Source organism: Schistocerca cancellata, chromosome 7 (genome assembly GCF_023864275.1).
Source record: "Schistocerca cancellata isolate TAMUIC-IGC-003103 chromosome 7, iqSchCanc2.1, whole genome shotgun sequence".
Classification (NCBI taxonomy): Eukaryota; Metazoa; Arthropoda; class Insecta; order Orthoptera; family Acrididae; genus Schistocerca; species Schistocerca cancellata.
In genome coordinates, this window is record NC_064632.1 from 339328656 (window position 1) to 339346621 (window position 17966).

The 17966-nt window shown below is 41.0% G+C and overlaps 1 protein-coding gene across 1 annotated transcript in view; it reads right to left on the reverse strand.

The window, feature by feature from the left end:
• Positions 1 to 663: 663 nt before the first annotated feature.
• The window catches only part of LOC126092545 (tubulin beta chain-like), a 92707-nt gene continuing 75404 nt past the window's right edge, over positions 664 to 17966 (reverse strand). Inside the window, exons 4-9 of the mRNA XM_049908203.1 lie at positions 17189 to 17315; positions 9745 to 9944; positions 7783 to 8035; positions 5652 to 5801; positions 2640 to 2792; positions 664 to 1003 (exon numbers count right to left, since the gene is read on the reverse strand). Coding sequence (XP_049764160.1) covers positions 887 to 1003; positions 2640 to 2792; positions 5652 to 5801; positions 7783 to 8035; positions 9745 to 9944; positions 17189 to 17315 — 1000 coding nt within the window. The 3' untranslated portion in view covers positions 664 to 886. The remainder of the gene's footprint in view (positions 1004 to 2639; positions 2793 to 5651; positions 5802 to 7782; positions 8036 to 9744; positions 9945 to 17188; positions 17316 to 17966) is intronic.

Consider the following 17966-nt stretch of genomic DNA (forward strand, 5'->3'; position numbering starts at 1 on the left):
TTCAGTTTGTGCAGCTGATCAACAGGGACCAATACAGTTCAATACACTGAAAGGTCTTGTGAGATTATCAAGGAATTGTTTATTTTTTCTTGAACCTCTTGGAAAAACCAAATTCCCAGTGCATGTGTTTAGCATTTCTGCTATCAGTGTGTCTCAAATTTTAAGATAACACCTGCCATGAAAATGAAATAGAGGATTCAGTTTCACGTATTTCTGAGTCCCATTCATCTCCAATACCTTGTTTCCTCTGTCAAAAGTAGAGTTATGCAAGAAACATTCTAGACCCACTTAGCTACTTAGATAATTTGGAATAGACTGATTTAGGCAACATGATATTGGCCAGTAAGTATTAAGTTTTTCATTTATTTGAACAGCTATGAAAGATGAGGCTGAACAATGGCCTTTATAACTCGAGTTTACAGCATCTCATTCTCTCTATCATTAGTTTTTTGGTCACTGAAACATCAGAGCAAACAAATTGGTTTATAGAACACAGGTTACCAAATTCACTAGCCTTCCATTCTTCTGACTAATAAACTAAACACATGATCTGTAATACAAGACACTACAAATTTTCAGTTTAATAAAATTTATTTAAATAAATCTGTACATTGTATAAAAGATTTTTCTAGATGACTTACTATAGCTTAGAAACGACAAATATTTACTTTAAAAATTTTTATTTAAATAAATCTGTACACAGTATAAAAAAATTTGACTGAAAGCTTACAAAAATTGCATTATGTGCTCCATACATTTTCCAGGTGCTTTAAGCTCAGTATCAGAGAAATGTATGAAGCCAACTGAGAAGGAAGCAGTGTGTTGTAGAGGAGTAGAGTGACAGTCTACTTTAGCAGTCTTATGTAGGCACACCGCCATGGCGTGGCTAGCCCATCACCCGTGTCTCCTCCATGCCATACGAATCGCCACCTGCACCAGCATCCTCAGCAGCCTCTTCCTCGTACTCCTCCTGGTCCTCATAGTCATCATCTGCTGTGGCCTCCTGCATGAAAAATGGTACACCTCGCATATATTGCAACAGTAACATCAGTATAATTACTCACATCTATTTATCACAGGTATCTAAATTTTTGTATAACAATTTTTTGGTCATATTTGTGAAAGCAATGATTACAGTGAGTAAGTACTTGTACGATTTGCTTTTCACCAAGAAACTGAATGACACATACCAGTTACTTCTTTAATACCATTGTAACAGCTGAAGATACCTTCATAAGACTTTCAACCAGTTACTGACAACCATGTCGTTTCGGCAAGAGTGAACAGAATAGAGCTCAGTTGTTGAACAGTACTATAGTTTTAAATTTGAAATCTTGATTCTGCTTGGTCTTCAGTGAACTTTATGTATACCACCACCAATTCTGATCATGATTCCCTCTAAAATCAAGATCTTATCTACTAAAATAAAATGAAAATTGCAAAAACTAATAAAATATAACACAGACTTATAACAAAAGAATGAATTCAAAAGCATCAAGACAAAATTAAAATAGCTGAACATGTCAAATGGACAAGTATCTATAGGAATCAATAATATTGTACAGAAAACATTTGGCTCAGTTAAAAAAAAATGAAATATGTGCAGAAGCTTTAACAGAAAATCAAAAACTGGAAAACTTGACATGATTATGAAAAATTGAACACTGTCATCAATTTAAACCCAAAGAAAACAGCAAGAATAATTAGAACTAAGAGATTTTGAAAAGAGAAAACTTGCAGAAAATTAGGAAGGCTTTTCAAAAAAGAATGACCATGATTTTTATCATTGAATGGCATGCTGAAGGGATATGAGAACCCACGAGTGTGGAACTGGCAAGCTTAGATATAAAATTGCGGAAGATGTGCAAAATATTTTTATTAGCTCCTTAACTGGCTAGAACAAATCCAGAAGTTGAATTCTAGAAGACACATGAAACTTTAGAATATTTACCTCCAACAATCAAAGACATTGAAGAAGTTTCAGCTAATAAACATAGCAGGCACTGACACAAAAACCCAATTAGTTGTGCAACTCAGTTATTCATTCATACCTCAAACACACAACCAAACATGTGCATATACAGAAATGATTCAAAGTAAACTAAAGTCAATGATCTTCATTTCCTTTTGTCGAAGTTGTTTGGTTCGCTGTCAGTAGTCACCACAAAGTAATTAAATCCTTAAAAACCAATAAATCTTGTGGAGAAGACTATTACGAGCAGGCTTTTAGGAATGGTCTATGCCAAAAACAGGAAGTGGGTAAAATTCACCTTTGAGGAAATCTGGAAAACAGGACAAAATCTCAGGCGAGTGGAAGGTACCCATTGTGAATCTATGTTATATGTAAGGCCCTAAACAAGATGGTAACAACCACAGTGCATATAAAATACATTCAAAGATTTTACTAAACAAAGTAGAACCAATATTGGACAGCCATTTTGGTGAATACCAAGTTGGTTTTAGGAAGGGTACGTCTGTTCCAAATACATATTTATCCTGAAGTCAATCATTCGCCATAGATTACTGAATTTGAAACACAGTAATTTTTTTTTGCTTTCAAAAAAGTCTTTCATTCAGTTGACACCAACGCTGTTTGTTAGCAGCTAGTTCTTCAGGTTCATGGAACAATCGCTACTAACCTGGTACTGCTGGTACTCGCTGACCAAATCATTCATATTAGACTCTGCCTCAGTAAATTCCATTTCGTCCATGCCTTCACCAGTGTACCAATGCAAGAACGCCTTACGCCGAAACATGGCGGCGAACTGCTCCGAGATTCGCCGGAACAATTCCTGAAACAAATTCATACTTGCATCAAACTTCCTACAGAACTGAGAGATAACATCAGACAGAACAGGTCACAGAGCCAGTTTATGCACAAATGGAATAACTGCCTCGGTACCCAGAGAGAACGAGAGAGAGAGAGAGAGAGAGAGAGAGAGAGAGAGAGAGAGAGAGATGTATCAAACACACTGCAATGCAGTTTTTTTACGGTAGCAGCAGTCTGTTCAACTTCCAGCTGGTAGTGTGCATAATTATTGCTTCATTTAGACTTAGAACCCTGTTTCTCTGCCACGGCATCATTTCTTTATCAAATAGCGCACAATCCACAACGTTTTCCGGCATTACTGCTTTAGATTATTTTAATTTAATTTTCTTTTCTTGGCAATATTGTACATGGTAGAATGTTCAAATCTACTCATACTTGAGGTGTGTGGTGTTTGTTATACTTCGTTTTAATCAATAAAATTTGTGAGTTGTAATTAAGTTGTTACCTGCAGATGATTTATTTGTGTCATCATTATAACTGGCTATGTAAAACGTTTTCTCCAATGTGACATTTGATTTATGTTTTGAGTAATTAAGTCAGCAACCAGCTTCATATTGAATAATAACCAATTTGTCAACATATAGAAATTTTCCAAATATAAAATATTTTATGCACCTTAATACCGAGAAATTAACTCGCACGAAATTAAACAGCAGCGTTTTATTTCCACAGCTCACTCAATATTTAAAAGTCGTGATTAACTTCATGATTTTTGTGATTTATAGGTGTACATGAGAGAATTTTGAGTTATCTTGCCGACAGTTGTGTGAGTGAATATATTTCACTTTCAGTCAATTCTTTTTCACAGGGCAGTGTTTGCATTCAAGTGATTGTGCAGTGTTTTATGAATAAATGGCGTTGTAATCTGCGTTCCGTAAATTAACAGTGCTATAAGCATTTGTCTATGCAGTGTTTCATTCTATTTTCGAAGTTTGTCGACATTATTTTTAGGACAGGATTAATTTTATTTACTGCGTTTCCACAGAGTAATGTCAAGTCCTAGCCACGAATAGTCTGATAGCCATTTACAGCGTATTTCAGTTTTATCGTGGTAGGACTGAAAACAAGTAAGTTTGTTTTGAGGAAGAAAAAAATTTATGAGAAAATCTCTCTACAGACCTATTTTGCGTAACATAGCCTAACGAAAACGTTTAGTGACAATGTAGAATTGGTACTCATTTAAGAATAAAAACTCTTCCCTGACAAGATTCCTGGCACCAGGTGCATAATACTTTTGTGGACGAACAGTGACCAAAAGGAATCCAACGTTTGAAAGCCACCTCCAAGTTAGCAGTGGTTACCCTTGAACTAAATTTGCTGTCTAATGTATTTACAGCGCACAGCTTTGTTGTGAAATAGACCGACATCAGAAACAGTTACAGAATTACGTTTGGAATTGTATATGTAAGAGTAAGCTTTTATTCTATCGTGTTTCTCCTTTTTTTGGTTTCTGGTGTGGTTGGGTGGACTTTAGTTGGCGTAAAATTTAAAGAAATATGATATTTTAGTGGTCGATTTATAATTTTAGTTTACGGTAATAGATGTACTTTTCCGCCATAGTGGAATATCTCAAAAAGTAAATAGTCAAAATCACTTTCTCCTAGTACAGTCTATGGTTACCGCGAATCGCCAGCACTGCTTCACACCTGCAAGGCATGGATTCTGTAGAGTTATTGAAGAATTCCTTTTGGACCTGCCCAACTTCAAGAAGAGCTTTGTAGCTCCAACAGTTATTGTAGGAGCTCGACTGTCTGCAGTGTGTGTTTCAAGCGCCCTATGTTTAGCATTCTAACCCTGGGAATAAACCAAACAAAATGGTCAAGTGAACCCCGCCCCTACAAACATCTTGGCGTGTTTGAAAGTAGTCTATACTTGTAACTTCGCCAGACTGTAATTTGAAAATCGTTAGCTTCAGTATCGCCATAACGAAAGATAGGCATTATTATGAAAAACTTAAGCACGAGTTATTACTGTTCCCGATATTGCGCGATTCTTAATTCACTGCAAATAATTTTACATGTAGATGTTAGTAATGACTTCTTAAGAAGTCCAGAACGCGAGCAGCCCTACAGCTGGGTATCAGTAAGTGGCCGTTCCCACACAGTCACGGACAGACATCTGTTGCAACAGATGTTACGTCTGTGACGATGGTCCTCGTGGGAAGATCGGTTGAAGCTAGTAACTTGGAACTCGCTTGCAGTTTGAGCGCCCGAGTAGAAGAGTTTGATAAATACTGAACAAAAGACAACCACCACATATCGGCCAGGAAATAAACGTAAATTTCTGGCATTAATTGTGTTCTTAATCATGTTAAAAGTAAATGCACATCGAAAGTAATTTAATGTAATGTATCTACTGTAACTCATGGTAGATGTAAGTGAAGTCTCGAGATACATATTCAGTTCAAAGAATTAATATCCATTAAGGCAGACTTTTTCATTCAAAATAGCTGTATCACAGTCCATTAATAATTACCCTAGAAGGACATAAGTTCTTTTCGTCAATAAGCGCTCCGCCTGCAAAGGCTAGTGACGAACTGAACATACTTACGTCGCCGACACCGACGCCAGTTCGGGGTTAATTACAAGTAAGCACTGCAGGTAAACACCAGCTTCCTGATCGAAGTACCCAAGTGATTATGAATTAAGATTGGCAATTATGACCAAGCATAAAGGAATATCGCAAAGCATTGCTGTAGCGCTCAATAATCTTCACTGTCAACGACATTTCCACTACCTTTTTGGTTTAATTTAAACCTCATTGTGATTTAACAGTTCACAGCATTCTATTGGACTCGTCTTTCCAGCAGTTTATTGCTTACCTGTATGGCTGTTGTGTTGCCGATAAACGTGGAGGACATGCTGAGGCCCTTGGGCGGAATGTCGCACACGGCCGTCTTCACGTTGTTGGGAATCCACTCCACGAAGTAGCTGCTGTTCTTGTTCTGAACGCTCAGCATCTGCTCGTCCACCTGCGAACAGAATTCCATGTTATTTTCCTGTGACAACACTAATACTTTACTGAAATTTTTGCGAGTAATGTTTTAATTTAACGTTTAAGAACATGAAACCCTCTGAGAGATGAAAGAAACAGGAATGTAAAATCTACCTTCCGTAACGTGGGCTAATACTACTCAAGTTCTCTCTGTCCTATGTCAACTGTCTACTTGATCCCATTAAGTAATTTATCGAAGTTCTGCCTTCAGATTCAGCAACTATTTCTTGAGTAAGCTGCACTTTTGCAGCTGCATTGCTGGGCCACATTATTGCAACCGGTACAGGAAACCAGGGGAATAGGTCAGCCTAAGTCAGAACACCGAGAAAGGGGAAGGAGGTGGCAACGGGGAAGTAGCGAGGATAGGGAGAGAGGGGGCAGGGAGAAGGAAATGAAGAATGAGCTGCAATAGCTCAGGCCCCCATGTGAGTCACATAAGAACTCACGAAAGAACCGTGAGCCCCCGGGGGGGGGGGGGGGGGGGGGCAACTGAACGGTATGGACAGTGTCTTTAAAGGAGGCTAGAAGATGAACAACAAAATCAAAACGAGGATAATGGAATGTAGTAGAATTAAGTCAACTTAAAGTAATAGATGAGTTTTGCTGTTTGGGAAGCAAAAAAAGGTCGAAGTAGAGATGATGTAAAATGTAGACTGCAGTGGCAATAAAAACATTTTTGAAGAAGAAATATTTGTTAACATCGAATAGAGATTTTTAAGTGTCAGGAAGTCTTTTCTGAAAGAAATTGTATGGAGTGTAGCCTTGTCTGAAAGTGAAACATGGACGATAAATAGTTCAGACAAGAAGAGAATAGAAGCTTTCGAAATGTGATGCTACAGAAGAATGCCTGAGGATTAGATGGGTAGATCAAGTAACTATTGAGTTACGGAATGGAACTGGGGAGAAGTGGAATTTGTGGCACAACTTGACTAGAAGAAGAGATCGGCTGGTAGGATACGTTTTGAGGCAACAAGCGTGGAGGGTAAAAATCGCAGAGGGAGACCAAGGGATGAATACACTAAACAGAGTCTGAAGGACGTAAGTTGCAGTAGGTACTGGGAGATGATTAAGCTTGCACAGGATAGAATAGCATGGAGAGCTGCATCAAACCAGTCTTTGGACTGACGACCACAGCAACACAAATCTGAACAGGGACATTGAAAGGGTTACAAGCAGACGCTCGCAACTCTTAATGTTGCCCCTGTTCTTGTGTATGTGAGATCTGCCCTCCAACTAAAATTTCCAATACCTGCAGTTAAATGTTTCGACACTTAATGTCCATGAAATATTAGACAGTGGGAATGAAAGCTTAGAAGACACATGCACAGCTGGGACACCATTACCTGTGGACCAGAGTTAAGCTGGAACGCAGGGTAGCACTGCACTGTGTTACGCGCAAATTGGAGGCATTTTGTTTGGCGTCTTTTTCTTCACTATACTGGCCTGCTACTTCAAAAGGCGTCAGATCTGTTAACGTTATCATTCGTTGACATATAGGTGCGGTCTAACGCACGGCTTTCTGGGAAAGGAGCGCCTGGTCCCCAGCACGAATCCGCCCGGCGGATTTGTGTCGAGGTCCGGTGAACCAGCTAGTCTGTGGATGGTTTTTGGGTGGTTTTCCATCTGCCTCGGTGAATGCGGGCTGGTTCACCTTATTCCGCCTCAGTTACACTATGTCAGCAACTGCTGCGCAAACAACTTCTCCATGTAAGCGTACACCACCATTACTCTACCACGCAAACATAGGGGTTACACTCGTCTGGTGTGAGACATTCCCTGGGGGTCGACTGGGGACCGAACCGCACAATAACCCTGAGTTCGGTGTGTGGCGGTGGAGGGGTGAAGTGGAGTCGTAGGGTTGTGGACCACTGCGGCTGCGGCGGGGATGGAGCTCTCCGTCGTTTCTAGGTACCTGGTTTACATACACACATACATACGGGTGATGGGACGTAACCTACCTCCTTCATGGACATGCGCCCACGGAAGACGGCGGCGACGGTGAGGTATCGGCCGTGCCTGGGATCGCAGGCGGCCATCATGTTCTTCGCGTCGAACATCTGCTGCGTGAGTTCTGGCACTGTGAGCGCGCGGTACTGCTGTGAACCGCGCGATGTCAGTGGCGCGAAGCCCGGCATGAAGAAGTGAAGGCGCGGGAATGGCACCATGTTCACCGCCAGCTTACGCAGGTCAGCGTTCAGCTGCCCGGGGAACCTGTACAAGTGGCAGCGATGTAATCTTGCGAGAAACAACTCTTGCGAGAAACAGCATCTATACAGGGTGTCTAGAAATGTATCGATTTTGCAGAAAAGGGTGGTGCAGCGGTAAGATGTGGGTGGTTTCATTAAAGTGAAACCACTCACAGAGGTCCAGCGTGGGCTGTAATTTTACAGTAGCAAAATTTGGTAGGTATGCTAATACGTTAGTGGGGAACCGATTTAAGCTGAGAAAAAATTAGTTCCAATTTTGGCCGCCAGGTGCAAATGTGGCGCTGTAGAGAAGTGGCAGCGAATATTAAATTCAATATTACACCTTTCTCACCTGTTTGACCTTTCGGGCCAACATGCCATTCGTAATCAATCACATAGGAAACATTTCTATACATCTTTCTCGCATTCGTAGCGCCAAATTTGCACCTGGTGGCCAAAATTAGAATTAATTTTTTTCCAATGTAGATCGGTTCCGCATTAACGCATTATAATGTGTGCAAGTTTCTCTCCATACGATAATTACAGCCAACACTGGAGATATGTAGTAACTGCACTTTAAGTTTGACCACCTGGTACGCGCTAGTGCATTGCAGATGTGAAAGTAGTTGTTGAAAATCATGAATTAGCTTCATGGCACCGCTAACATTTGTTCTGCCATTATAGGTATCTGAATAATCTGATGTTAGCTGTACAGTGGAGGACAGCCATTGTGATGTGCAGGTCGCACTGGTTTTCGTATGATGAAATTCGAACGAAGTTACATCATCGATATCACATCTGAACCTAGTGATAAGGCAATTCAACAATTAGTAAGCAAACCTGAGTGCACTGCAACTGTTAAGAACGAGCCCAGTGAAGTCCACCCATTATCTCAATTGAAAACTTCAGAACATTCCATGATCGTTGGGCCATCTGCAGGTTCTCCACTAGTTACATGACGGGGATTTGACAGATCCTATGAACATGTGTGAGGATTAGCTTCAAGTAGATGAAAATCTCAACGTCCTCAACCAAATGCCCTTCACTGGCGAGGCAACATTCTCAATTTATGGAACGGTTAGTCGACATAACTGCATCATCTGGGTTCACGTACCAACACTGGTGCACCTGGATTCGAACGAAAGTCCCCAAACGTTAATATTTGGATGGAAATTTTCACTGAGAAGTCTATGGGCCGTTCTTCTTCGTCGAAAATTTCAGCAAAGGCGCATGTATTCGGATTCGCTGTAACAGTTTCTTTTATCACAAATTGTGCTGGATGAATGTGTGTATAACGTTGCAACATGACAGACTACCATGGCGTTATACCAAAGACGCGCGGTTTTCCTGGAAGATGGACTAGGCGTGAAGGATCCAAGATCTGGGTGCTGCGTCTTCCCTGCCTCATGCCCAAAACTTTAAGGACGGGGGATTTATCAAGCGATATTTCTTTCGCAGACACCGTATCAACTCATTCGCAACGCCGAGACCAAATTGGACAAGCTGCTCCAAGTCTTAACACCACAAACGCTCCGCAATATCTTTCTCCCACACCCAGCAGGTGGGAACTGTGTTGGGACGTAAATGGTGCTCGTGTCGAATGTGAGGAACATATTCCTCTATAAATTTAAATACAATAATTACCTTAACAACCCAGTATTCATGCATCGACAAAACGCTATCAATATTGACAATTAACCATCAACATTTCCCCCTCTCTGTTAAGAGACGTACCTAAGACACGTTGTGACTCCAGACATGGTGAGCGAAACGAGATGGTTGAGATCGCTGTAGCTGGGATTGGGCAGCTTGAGCGTCCGGAAGCAGATGTCGTAGAGCGCCTCGTTGTCTATGCAGTAAGTTTCGTCTGTGTTCTCCACCAGCTGATGCACCGACAGGGTCGCGTTGTATGGTTCCACCACAGTATCTGACACCTGCAACAGGAACAGCACGTAGCTACATTACCAGCTGAATACGTTACACACTTTATGACATACATATTGAAGCCGGTATCAATGAAACTGGAAGCAGCTGCATTTGACTTAACGCTCGTCCGAGCACCCGATATTCAGTGGTCCCACTGTGTAAATCCCGATTGTTGCTCAGTTGCCCGCTGCTGGAAAAAGGCTTGTGAAAATTTTTTAAATTGTCTCTCATCGATTCTGCTATGACTGGTGATGGCGATGTCAAGTGTCCACACTTTCTTTTTCTCAATAGCTGGATGTTATATTCCAGGATTCGTTGAGTGACATCAAGTCCCCCAGTAATTTGGTATGATCGTTTTCGATAATTTCCTTTGGTTTGCGACCGACCACCAGTATTTGGTAATTTTGGCGTAAGTTTCACTGGATCATTCGTACCACGTCGTTGTGCCTCTGCTTAATCACTCTCACCAATCGTTTTACAACAGCTCTAGATATGATCAGTTGTTTCCTTGACTTCTTTATGAAGTCTGCCTTTTGTGACCTCTGCCGATTTCATTATTCTGGGCTTTTGAGTTAGTTCTCATAGCTTGTTCCAGCACAGCTAAACATCAGTCTTTCAGTTTCCTCCGTTAGGGTTCCATTAGTCATCGAAGATCCGGCCTTTTCTTTATCTATAGTACCTTTAGTCTTCTCAAATGACTTTCCATTCACTCCATTATTATTACACTTTCACTATTTCTATTACTGCTACTATTATTATTTATCACTATTGCTATTATTTACTATAAACCCATTAGGACTACGCGAAGTACTCGCAGACTGGCATTTGCCTGCCTTTGTGCCCCTATTTCCCACATTCTCTTCCTATGGTCTTTTCTTCCCTTCAGATCTTGTTGTCCCAGTCTTCTTCGGATTTTCCTCTTGGTCAGCTTACCATTTGTGAATTTTGGATCTGAAAATTTCACGGTTCTTGATATCTTCTGGAGTAATTCTTGCCGATTTCGGGTCAGATTCGATCTCGCCAACAATTTAATCGGTCCTTTTCGGCTCTGCTCCTATTGTCAGAAAATCTACTTGTTTTGTAAATCTATGAGTTGATTCTTTTAATGTGTCCATAGAACTAACTTGAATTTTTTTCATATCACTATCAACGTGTGTATTTTTTGATTTCCTAATTGCTTCTGAGTCTGTATTATTCGTCTATAAGTTTTTGGGCTTGGAATTTTTCTTACGATCTGGGTTCCTGTTTCTCAATGGTCTCAATGTATTTTTTCCAGATCAAAAAAAGTGCTTCAGGTTTAATTACTGATTTGCAGCGTCTTAATTTTGTGTTCTTGGAGATATATTTCGTTCTAAATATTTTTCGTATGGTTTTGGATAGATCCATTTTCCTGAACCCTTGCACCGAGATAGATTGTGAAACTCTTAATTTTGCCATTTTTTGTCTCCACGAATATTTATGCTTTTTTGTTGCGGGTCATATACTCAGTCTTTTCAAAAGTAGCTAGGGACAGACATTCTGCAATTTTTTACTTCAGAAGTCAGATCTGTCTCTGGGATAATGTAATGTCCCGAGTTAATACCGCTAAATCGTTTGCAAATGCTAGACAACATATAGATAACTTGCCTCTCCCTAAAGTGACTGGTCAATTTTGAGGATTGATTTCTGTTTGCGGCATTTTTGTACAACTTTCTCAAGAACATAGTTTAAAGGAATGGGGACAGCCCATCTCCTTGTCTTATTCGCATCTTACTGAGAGTTCTCCGATAAATTTTATCTTTGACTTTGTATCCGTGCATTATGATGACTAGCTGTTTCAAATCTGTATCTTGTTCTTTTAATATCTGGAAGAGTGATTCTCGGTCAACTGAGTCATAGGCTTTTTTCAGAATCAACAGATCTAATTTTTTGCTACAAACACAGTGTTTGGTTGTAGTTGTTTCTGTGCTCTATTGTTAAGAGCATAACTTTGCATGCAACTGATACTGGTGAGATTTCACTAATTATTTGTCTGTTCTGTGTACCTCCCTGTAATTATTTATATCTTTTCTGTGAATCTCCATGTGTACTGTACGAGTTAATGCCTTTTTCCAGTTTTTTTTGAAAAGTTATGTTTGCCAAATGTCTTGCATGATTTTTTTATAAGATGTTTGAGCCTACTGGTTTGATGATTTATGCTAAGATTCAGTCTTCACTCGATGATTTGTTTTTGCCGTTTTGATCTCGCTGGCTGTTTTGTTCTCCATTTGACAGTAATTAATTGGGATTAGTGTCTTCAGGTTCTTTTGCTTCGTGTTGTTTTTGGGCAGTGAAGTAGTTCCTTGCAGTTTCCTTTATTGTTTGGAGTCAATTGTCCAATTTCTTTCCTGAAGAAACTTTCTAGTTTATATTCTATGAGATTAGTTTTGAAGTTATCACAGTAATATCTGTTTCTTTTGAGATTGAGTGGAATATTCATATTCGTCATTCCACCACGGGTACTGTTTTCCGTTCTGCGCAAGAATTAGTGGCTGAGCTGTTTAGATGAATTTGCTTTCAAGTTTTTGCAAATTACTTGAGTCGTTCTCTTTTTCTTCCTTAACAGGACTCTTGTTCATCTTCATCATGAAATGATGAGATTCCATCTTTCTGATTTGGACGTTCATAGGTTCTCTGTGGTTTGAATGACAGATTACATGGTCTATTTGGAATTAACTGATGTGGGAGTTAATCAGTGTTGGTGGTTTCTTTGTGAACTGTGTTCGCATTATTTTAAGGCTCAATATGCCGCAGAGTTGAACAAATCTTCGTCTATTTTGGACGGTCGATTTCTGTGCTGGGAATTTTTGAAATATTTTCTGTACTTTCTTCCTTTTCCTAGCTGTTGCATAATTGTGGTGAAAAGGTTATGCGATGGAATCGGACATTGTGGAGAAAGATCATGATAAAGGCGACGAGCAGTTCAATTAATGTGAGCGTTGCCATTCAGAAGGATCATGCAGGAGTATTGTACAAATGTGTACTAATTCATTTTGTTCTAACATTCACAGACACATGAACGAGGCTCTAACCAAGTCAGAAAGGTATGATAGATTTCAGCCGATACGACGTAACCACCCCGCACCATGACTGCGCTGTTGCATACCTACCTAGCAAACATGTTTTACCGTTTAAGGCTTTGGGTCCTATTCAGAATGTTATGTACTCATTTCTGAAGTTCTAGAAGTTTGTACTTGAAATTTCGAATACCTAGTATAAATGTAATTTGACTTTTTGTTTTGTGTAGCTGTCAGAGTAAGTTCCCGCCGACCTGAGAGGACGGCTCAGCTGTTAAATTAGATGTGCCAGCGCGCCAACGTGCGATCCGTGACGCTGCGGCAAATGACCACTTGGCGCACACTACCGTACACGACGGGATGTGGTTTAACTTCCGTGGGAAGGAGAATCCGATGGTGCAACGACAAATGCGGAAGCAGACCTACGCATACCGCTATGCTGATCTCCGTTATTACAGGTTAGCAGTTCCTGTTGTGGTTTCTCCGATTTGCGTAACCAAAGTTTACTTTTGTTGAACTAGCAACGAACAAGTGAAAATGATATGAAGTGAAGGTACGTTAGAATATTTCGAGGAGGGCAAGGTTGCACGACAAATGAAAGGAATATCGACTAGTAACGCGAGGTGTCACCTGTGGACTGTGTGCAATTTCCACTCATCAGCTTTTGTAGAGGTGATGAAGTCAGAGCTGGACATATTTTACGTAAGCTGAAGCTCCTGGCATGTGCATCCAGCACCAATGTCATTCAACATCTCCATCTATATTTCTCAAGCATGACGTGTGGGTATCACTCCCTCCCTTCGCTAATAGTGCTGGTCGCTGGCCGCTAATAGTGCGATGCAAGAACGACTTGGTACGCCGTAATGGTAGCTCTGATCTCTCTAATTATACTTTCATCGTCTTTATACAGGGTAGTTATTATCCTTTTGCTACTTGAGGAGGTCCCATGAAAAAGGAGTGCTGTTAAGACAAAAATTCGTAGAAACATTTGTAAGTGCCGGCCTGGGTGGCCGAGCTGTTCTAAGCGCTACAGTATGGAACCGCCCGACCGCTACAGTGGCAAGTTCGAATCCTGCCTCGGACATGGATGTGTGTGATGTCCTTAGGTTAGTTAGGTTTACGTAGTTCTAAGTTCTAGGGGACTGATGACCACAGAAGTTAAGTCCCATAGTACTCAGAGTCATTTGAACCATTTATAAGGACACGCTGAAGAAAAATAACGAATAAACCACTGAAAGGAACATTTTAATTTCCACATAACAGGGTAATATTTCGCACTCCGGCAAGGAAAGTGATACACGTAAAAAAAAAGAATTTTTAGTTTTTGGCACGGAAAAATACGTGTGAAGTGCTCCAGCGTGCACGAAAAATGTCACATATCTATCTCGCAATTTGTCCATTTCAGGGCAGTTGCCAGCTTTGTTGTAGGCTACTTCATGATGCACCACGGCAACAGCAGTATCACTTAAGCTTGCTACTGCCAGGAGTGCTTGGGTCATTCAAGCAGAGTGGTACATTCCGAGTTGTCGAACTTTTCATATAAGTTGAATTTAATTATTAACATAATCCATTATTACAATGTCAGTGTTTATACAGTGACTATCTTACATTGCTATGTCCTTCGCCCATGCACACATGTCTGAAGGAACAGGCACTACTGACTACAGCTGTTGTAAATATTACGAAATTTCGTGCGTTGCATCGTCCAAAAAAAAAAGATTCTGCTACAGAGAAAGTTCATACTGAAACACTTTTCTCGGCGAAAAGTATCCCTACATTATGGAAGCCCATTTACAGGTCTGTGTTGTAGTAAATTGTGTTCCTTACACAATACGTGCTTATTAAGATGTATTAATTTTCATAAATTATAATTTTTTATTTTGTATGTTTCTAATACAACAACTTCAACTACTTTTTAATTGTTTAACTTAAGTACTAATTTTGTCAGATGGAACTTCGAATATCGTGTTATATTACAGTACGTAAGAGAATATATTGTATTATTTGGGATGGAAAAGTCACAGAAGTATACAAGAACTGTCTTAACAAAAACAAAATAGTTTTCGAAAATCAAGAAAAGTCACAACTCAAAGAATTAAATAATTATCCCATATCACATCACATCTGATGATAACGAAATGCATGTTCTCATTACTGTGATAAAGACTAACAAAGTGTACTGCCAAAATTATTTACTTCAAATTTAAAGGACGCTTATACTATTTCAGTTTAAGTTTCATGGAATTATTTAAGTCGATTTATCTCAAATAGTGCATTTTTGAGTCGTGTCACTGTCCTTGCCGGGGTGCGATTTGTTGATTGCGTACCATGTTTAAGTTCCAGACAAAAACGGTAGCCACTTTCACCAACATCACACACGACAGGCTGGAACGGCACTAGAGATAGCTCTTCTGCTGCTGGAAACAACGGTGGACCGTGGTGTGCTCAGCTGCCGCGACACAGCTCTTGCACTGCTGAAGGTTACACATTGTGTCCACCATTCTCAACCATGGTAACAGCTTAAAGGCGCAATTCCGAAATCGCCAATTCTTCAACCCCTGTGCAGAGAAAGGTCCTCCTCCATATTCCTTTAATGCTTAGATACTCGCGAAGAGTAGCAGCACTATAGCTCTTGTTTGGATAGAAACAGCTTTACGAGTAAGCCCTGTTCATACTGTCCGGAGCCAAGTTGGTTGTCGACAACCGCGATGCACATTGATGCATGTGTTTCAGCCCTATGTCGCTGTACCAGCGCCGGCGTCTAACGGCAAGTCATGACACTGATAACACTAACAATGCAAATCCTGGAGCGTACTGTCTGATCATCATTCCCATTAAGTTGAGAACCAATACGGTGAATCTCTCTCCCCCTACACTGTCTGAAGTAGTGAAAGTGGTAACTACGACATACGTAGCAGGAAGCAATATGATGGTTGACTCTTCTAGGAACTTACGCTCTCGGAAATTTAACACTAAGCTACACTGCAATGCAGAAAGCATCTGTTGTAACGCCTGCCACGGGAGTTGGCGATGTCCGTGACGCTATCGCGCTTACTAAATGAACCTGTAACGTAACGAAATGTGCTGCTCTTCTTTGGATCTTCTCAATTTTCTGTGTCAAAATTATCCCATACAGATACCACACTGACGAGCAGTGTTCAAGGCCATTCCAACGAATATTTTGTAACCTATCTCACTGCATCATCTTGTTGGAAAAATTGGGATCATTTACGACAGTAATCGTTTAGAATGTTATTTCATTGTGCAGTGCTTATTGTAGCACGAACACTGAAGTTCGTCTTTCAAAATTACGTGATTAAAATGTAAACCGATAGCAAAACTGATTATGTAAGCTACAGAACGTTCACAAGATCTTTAATATGGCTACGAAGTCTTTCGCGACGTATTTCTTGAATAAAAATCTCTTTGTACATGCCGCGTCAATTCAGGATAAAACTCCAAGCTTTCGACCACTACCTCCATGGTGGTCGTCAGGGCTAAAACTGACTATCGTGAACTAGCGAGGCTCCCACTTCTATATACAAAGGACGGCTTCTGATTGGCTGGAATACGTCATAGCAACAGCGATATGGCGCTTAGTGAAGTGGTGCCCTCTACTTCCATATATGTAGTTTCTATCCCGCGTTGCTTGCAGCGCCATTCCTTGAATCAGGACGTAAAGTGCAGGAAGTTTTCCTCTGCGATTTTCCTTTATCTAGTGCACTCTTCCAGGTGTTACTGGGACTCTGTGATCCGGGAAGCAGTCGAAATTAGACTTAGCGATAATAAGTTTAACAGAGACAGCGGCTATGCACTTAGTAACACCTGAAAGAGTGCACTGGATGAAGAAAAATCGCAGAGGAAAACTTCCCGCGCTTTACCTCCTGATTCAAGGAATCGCGCTGCAAGCAACGCGAGATAGAAACTACATCTATGAAAGTAGAGGGCACCACTTCACTACGCGCCATATCACCGTTGCTATGACGTATTCCAGCCAACCAGAAGCCGTCCTTTGCATATAAAAGTGGGAGCCTCGCTAGTTTACGATAGTTTTAGCCCTGACGACGACCATGGAGGTAGTGGTGGAAACCTTGGAGTTTTATCCTGAATTGACGCGACATGTACACCGAGAGATTTTTATTCACAAGATCTTTAAGTTCGGAGGACGAAGAGTAAGCTCATTTCTGACCAGCAAAGTAGAAGGTTTGATTACTCACCTTCGGCGACGGCATCACGGAGTACGTGTTCATGATGCGATCTGGGTACTCTTCCCTGATCTTCGAGATGAGGAGTGTGCCCATGCCGGAACCTGTCCCACCGCCCAGGGAATGTGTCAGCTGGAATCTGCAACACAAACACGACCCATTCGGTATATGCCGGTACTCAGGATACAACAAGCTTTTTGTGTTCACGTAGAATAGACCGTCCGCATTCGAAGCAGAGCAAAAAATGGTTCAAATGGCTCTGAGCACTATGGGACTCAACTGCTGTGGCCATAAGTCCCCTAGAACTTAGAACTACTTAAACCTAACTAACCTAAGGACATCACACACATCCATGCACGAGGCAGGATTCGAACTTGCGACCGTAGCGGTCGTGCGGTTCCAGGCTGTAGCGCCTTTAACCGCTCGGCCACTCCGGCCGGCTGAAGCAGAGCAGGTAGCACAATGACTCATCGGGAGGAATCGGCTTCGGTTCCCGTTACTGCCACTGGCTTTTCCTTTGCGGGAGAACTAGAATGGGTTGTACATCTCCTCTTGATGTCGGTTGAGAAGCTGTTTGAATGAGAAGTAGCTGCTCCAAACTCTGGAAAGCTGATAGCGACTTGGAGCGGTGTGCTGACCAAATTCTCTTCGTACCACATCCAAATGACGCCTATGGGGCGGTTGACGTTGCATAATCATCTGGACCTGACCGCATAGTTACCACTTTTTCGCTGAAAGGAAGGCACCACTGCGCAAGGGCCCTGCTTATATCTCACTATTTTTCAATCCT